The 6440-nt window shown below is 37.7% G+C and overlaps 2 protein-coding genes across 2 annotated transcripts; one reads left to right on the forward strand and one right to left on the reverse strand.

Moving 5' to 3' along the window:
- Positions 1-711: 711 nt before the first annotated feature.
- TRIADDRAFT_55057 (uncharacterized protein) lies at positions 712-3929 on the reverse strand (the record flags this gene model as incomplete). The annotated part of the gene is made up of 4 exons (XM_002111239.1): positions 712-868; positions 1078-1238; positions 1850-2058; positions 3857-3929. The coding sequence occupies 4 exons, from the start codon at positions 3927-3929 to the stop codon at positions 712-714; spliced, it is 600 nt and encodes a 199-aa protein (XP_002111275.1).
- A 780-nt stretch (positions 3930-4709) lies between these two features.
- TRIADDRAFT_63806 (expressed hypothetical protein) lies at positions 4710-6440 on the forward strand (the record flags this gene model as incomplete). Its single annotated transcript, XM_002110687.1, has 3 exons — positions 4710-4938; positions 5773-5975; positions 6277-6440. Coding segments are annotated over 3 exons (594 nt in total), but the record flags the coding sequence as incomplete, so codon positions are not given.

Here is a 6440-nt window from a genome sequence, read left to right on the forward strand (position 1 = left end):
ATGTAAAAAATAGCTATATCGAATAAAAAGTCAAAACAATAAAAAAATCGAGATTTCTGTACTGATGAGCATAATCAAAGTAAAAGTAAGATATGTCATCGCTAGTCAAATTTGAGTTTCGTTTAAACGTTCTACACATGGTTAATGCCCATTAGAATAATAAAAAAGTATAGCATATCCTATAACTAATATAATTAATTCCTCAATCTTAGCTAAGACTATACAATGTACAGTTTATAACACTAATGAGTGTAACGCAACATGAGCTACAGATGGTTACAGTATCAAAGTATTTAAAAGATTGCATTCATGCTCAAAATATGTAAACAATCTTAATTCTAAATAAGCGTAATGTCGAATCGATAAGCAATTTCAACAAAGACATGTTCAAAGAAACTAGAATAGATTTTCTACGAAATATTGTGGAAGACATTATGATCGCAGCGTTGTACAGTATATTGATAGGCCAGCTGAAGGTCGTCGAATTATGGTAATTGTATTAATCTCTTTCCACACTAATTCTGCAAGCGTTGAAGAACAACATGTAAAAAAGCTGTAAATAATAAAGTAGAGAATCAAATTTACAACTCCTAAAGCCTATGCTGTCTAAATTTTAATATTCATTACTACTGCTAGCACAATAAATCAATCCTTTGACCAAGGTGAAAAGTGTTGAAATGCAATCTTCAACAACGGTGGCTCCAGTAACCCTTAGAAAACTCCAGGATTATACGTGGGTGGTTTCGGTGGTGATGATTTGAATGAACGATTAACAAGTAAATATCCTGCCAAAAAGCCTACAATGATAACCAGGATAGCCATGGTATTTCCCATTCTCGGTGCTAATCCAATGTCAGAATAGTTTTGACTACAAAGATTAAATCAACAACATTACACGTGTTAATTGTCATCCAAGCGATTTTCTTCCATTTTTCCATTTTCTATCATTAATATCAACATCTACAAAACCTACACTATACATTGTTCATTGTAAATACTAATGTTAATGACGTCGGGAGACATTATTATCAACACCAATACAACAAATTGAAAATCTGAAATTATCAGCTGACTTACTAAAATAGCACTAAATGGTCAAAAGCACCAGTTGAAACGGAAACCAATGAAGTTAAATAAGCCGCGGCGCCAAAGAAGCGATGGAAAGGTAAGAATTGTTTGCGTTTAGCTTGGGATACCATTGATTCCGGCAGCAGGAAATAAATAACGCCAAAGACATACTGAATCATGCAAATACAAGTATTTAAAGATAGTATGCTAAAAAAAAAGTATGTGCAAGTACAATATCGCGATACTGTTTTTCAGACAAAGCGAGTACTATCTACACGACGCTTAAATTGTGCTTCTACATTATGATAATTGTCGAGACATCAGTTGTGCAAACTCATAGGAAAGCCAGTACTGCATCAATAGTGCAGCGGGCATACACATATTTGCAAATCCGGGATATTTTTCAATTTTATCTTGGCATGACAAATTTGCAGCACCGTATCAATACGTCAGCACTGACTTTTCTACATGCAAAGCAGTTATTGACAGTGTCCCTAGTCATACAGTAAATTCCAGCTAGAATAGGTCTTGTCCTTAATACCATAAGCACTAGCGATGACGATATTTCCCCAAGCTGTGCATATAAGTATAGTATGTACAAGCGTAAAATAGCTATTTGTGTTGTTGCATAACTTTGAAAAGCATCTTGAATTAGGATGAGTAATAATCCAGCTGGTCAAAAACATATTATACAGGTACAGTAGATGCATTTTCTTGATGATTCACTCTAGTACGAGATCATAAATTGAATTTAAACTAATGTACTACAATCAATAAATACCTGCACAAGATAGCAAGCCAAGACCAACAGGCCTATCCAACTATGAGTTGTAAAAAAATTGGCAAGAGGCTTCTTTCGGTCATTCTTGAAGGAAATCACCGCTACTAGAGCGACTATTGAAAACACTAACGTCAAGGTATGTAAAAGTACGTGACCATATTTGACCCATTTCCTCTCCATATTGCGAAACATACGAAATATAAGGACCGCTAAATTCAAAAGACAACAAGAGAATTTCATGACCATACTAGGAGTAGAAAAAATTCTGATAAATAACTATGTTGGGCATCATACAGTAACATACTACCTGAGTAATTCAAATTAGCAAAGTCATGCTTTTCATTAATTGATAGTGTGATGAGGTAACGATTAGAGTATCAGACATGACACCTGCAAGGCTGTCAACTCTGCAAAAAGTAGGTCGAAAAGCCATTGAAATGAAAATGTTCCATTGCAGAGTCGATAGTTTGCATTTGCAGGTAGCAGGCCTAACGTTCTGATCATTGAAATACCAATTTGGAATGAGTCTACCCTATAATACATCTGTATTTATTAGACTAGCTATCGACACCTCCGATAATAATAATATTAATCTACTGTACTGACTATCCGTTCTTGCAGGCATCAAGTCTAATGCTCTTGTTATTAGGCTTTGGACACAGCCAACGGTAAGCATGACTTTAGTCGATTTTGTATCAATCCACCTGTTGGCACATGCATCCAATTTGAAGTCTTGGTCATTGGATTGATTAACGATACATGCAATTCAAATGTTTCGATCATTGGACCATGATAATAGCAACTTGAAATCATAATCTTAGCTCATTTAAAACAATCCACCGTCTAATCGATGTGTCTTGATGGGCTTTCTACTCATCGACACATTGATCTCTGTGCTGAATGATATGGACTACTAAAAGTTCCACGGGGAACAGTTAGTAGTCCATGGATAAACAATAGAAATCGACTTGGTTATCAAACAATTAGCTAGCCAGCTAGCTACAGTAGTCCACTTCAATTGCATGCATCAACTAGAAATCCACTGGAATATACTTGCCTTCAGTGGACAGGAACAGGTATCCCATCGTCATAAATAAGGGATGGAATTTGGATCGGCTTGTCAGGTTATGCCATTCAAAACCAGGGTGTGAGAAATAACTACTCATCCATACACCAAGAATGATCATAATGGTGATGAGAAGGCATTGAATGATTGTGAATGTGATCTTAAATGACCTCGATTGAGGAGCTTGACCACGAATATCAATATCATTATTATTATTATAACCAGATCCTTCCTGGATCGGTGTGCGATCATCGAAATCTTTCTCCATCGCAAGCGGCAGCAATAATCTCTATCGTGGTGGAGGTTGGGCTCAGCGGTGCAACCCTCCAGACTAATAACAGACTTATATCACAGTTAGCAGGTCCAAAGGCGAAGAATTGGGGAGGTCCGACGTCAGTAGTATATCACTCTCAAGTCTCGAGACAGTCAGCAGGCCCCAGGGGTCACTATCACCATGACGATGCAAAAGTTGAATTTTTGTTGGGTACATTGTGTACTATATAATATACAAGAGTAGAAATGGCCGAGGGTATTGACAGATTGCATCGCTCTCTTTCAGTGATCATTTGACGTTAAGGATTGAAAATTGCATATCACCTAGCTCATTTTCATCGGAATTCATACCCATACTCAGTGTAGGATTATGCAAGCATGATGAGAGGAATATCCATAAAAATAGTCATCCAATTGGTTTGTCAATATCAAGTTGTGAATATCCAATGAGCGAACAGTTTAATGGCATTGATGCGTTGATGTAATACTGTACTATCGAGCATACCAAGACTCTCATGCCTTCGATATTGTCCTGATTACAGTTGTAAGCTTTAAAGCATCATCCCCTCGCCTATCTGGCGTATTCCTACTCCTCCTCTATCATCCCGTTATCGTCCTTATTGCAGTCGTAAGCTTTATCCTGAACTCCCAAAATATCACCCCCTCACCTATCTGGCATATTCCTACTTGTACATCCTGTTCTCCATTATCTGTTTTGTCGGTATTCCATGGTAGACACATATTGTGATCATCATAGCACTCTGTACCGTAGTAACATTTGCCATGGCATCGTCCTTATACAAATCCTACCACTTGAAACCATCACCCTTCCTTTTTCCCCCCTCATTAACCTCCAATCTCTCGCCTCAAAAATACCGAAAAATGGATGCAATTTGGCACCATTTTAGGGCTTCTTGGTGGTCACTTTATTGTTGCTCATCACCCCAGGAATGGCCAGTGCACTTTTCCGTAGAATCACATGATCGTCACGCTGTTGACGCTTTTTCTTGAAAGGCATCAAACCGGCCAAAGTGTGCAAAAACAATGTCAGTAGTCGATGTGTGTATCCTATGGCTTCCAGTAGGAAATGATCGCTACAATGGTGACATCATTTTAGGTACATTTAGCGTATACTGAGTGGCAGTACAATACCATCGTTGTGTCAATAATACAATACGTGTACTGTACACGTAAACCATTGACTAGCAAATCCTTTTAACCAGCTAAACTGTGCAAAAATAATGTCAGCACTCGATCTGTGTCCTATGGCTTCCAGTAGGAAATGATCGCCACAAAGGTGACATCATTTTAGGTTTCGACTCCACTTTCCTGGACTGTATACTTAGCGTATACTGAGTGACAGTACAACACCATCATTGTGTAAATAGCTCAATACAAGCACAGTAGACTCCAACCTTTGACCAGCAAATCCTTTTAAATTTGAATCTCTGCCAGTTCTCCTTTTTGTGGAGAGTTGACATTCAGTTTGTTGAGTAAAAGGTCGCCAAATTACCAATTAATATGGATAAAGATGACGAATATACAGTGACGCCATCGCAGCGACAATCTGCGCCATTTTTCTTGAGTGGTTTTCTTGCTCAATCATGTGTGGTTGCGATATGTGTTATGATTGGGTTATGGATGGGAGTTTATAGCAGTCATCCTGGTCTCGATTGGACTGATACCTTTCATCGTTTACATCTCCATCCATTCCTAATGGTAGTTGCGGTTGTATTTTCTGCTACTGAGGGTATGCAACTAGTTGAAACAGAAATAAACATTTTGTATAACCATAGTCGGATCAACTGTAATCGATACTGCTTGCAACTGGTTGGATATCTTGTCAAAGTAGAAAAGTGACTACTTCATTACACAGTGGAATCGGAATGATTGGTTTTGGACAAACCAATCATGTTCATTGACTTTTCCATTCTATCCATGACGACGAAGCAGTAGGCAATGATTGATGTATCTTATGGATTGAAAATTGCCTAGTGTCCATTTATACGTGCATAGTATGAATAGTCAATATTATATCAAAGTCTATAAAATCTGTAGGAGTCGGATAGGACTGTTGATCCTGATACTCTTCAACAGTTTCGCTTTCAGTACTGTAAAGTATAGTGGTGACTTTGCAAGTAAACCCACGCTTCCATCAGATAATCGATGCTATTACAAATGCCGTCCTTAAATCGATAGTAATTACTCTAATTGCCTACTATTATACGGTAAAATTGTTCATGTAGACAGTTTACAGACATCGAGAAATAGGTCAGTTAGAAAAAAAAGTTGGAGATACGATCATCGCAAATGCTACAAGATACTCCTTCCAGCGATACAATTGCTTCCTAGCAAAATTCTTCATGATATCACATCGAGAACAACAGGGCCTACAAGTGTACAATGAGTTAATCACCGTAGCAAATAAAACATGATCACGACTACCATACTCTACTACTGCTCTAGCACCGGCTGCACTGGCCCATTTAAATAACTCACTATACCGGCCTGTTTACAACTGACTGTCTATTGCATAAGTCAATTAATAAATACGTCGCTTATTATCATCAATTTCATCTTTTAGCTATCTTAATCTTCCGGATGCTGCGTACGATTTCCAAGCCGACGGTAAAAGCGATCCATGTTTTCCTGCATACGGCCACCCTAGCTTTGGTTGGAACTGCCTTGGCAGCAGTGATTAAATCGAAGAACGACTTGAAATTTACTCATTTTTATAGCGCTCATAGTTGGTTTGCCTTAATAGTTCTCTTCTTATACGCCAGTGAGGTATACCGTTTGTCCGATATTGATATCAACCTGTTCAATCACAATACTTGACGTTGAAATGAAATTTATCCCTATCAGATATAGAATTGTATCGTATGCGTAAAGTAGAGTACTGTAGCTAGAATACTGAATGATTTGCCCAGACAGAAATAAAATTTTAGCATTCATTTTGGCTAATATCAATATACGATGTGCTATCGGATAGCTGTAAATAAGTAACATGATATAGACACTGTAGGATGCGAATTTAATAAAGCATTCATACTAATGTGTATCCATTTCACTATTTACCTGTGTATAGTATGTAGCAGGAATTATAGTTTTCGTACTACCAACGCGCTGCATCTCAGACACCATGCGTCAGAATATTCTACCCTTTCACAAATTCTTTGGTCTTTGTACATATGTCTTCGCTCTCATTACCATCGGTATGGGTGTATTTGATTTCTTGGAATCAATTGTTGG

Source organism: Trichoplax adhaerens, genomic scaffold (genome assembly GCF_000150275.1).
Source record: "Trichoplax adhaerens TRIADscaffold_3 genomic scaffold, whole genome shotgun sequence".
Taxonomy (NCBI): Eukaryota; Metazoa; Placozoa; class Uniplacotomia; order Trichoplacea; family Trichoplacidae; genus Trichoplax; species Trichoplax adhaerens.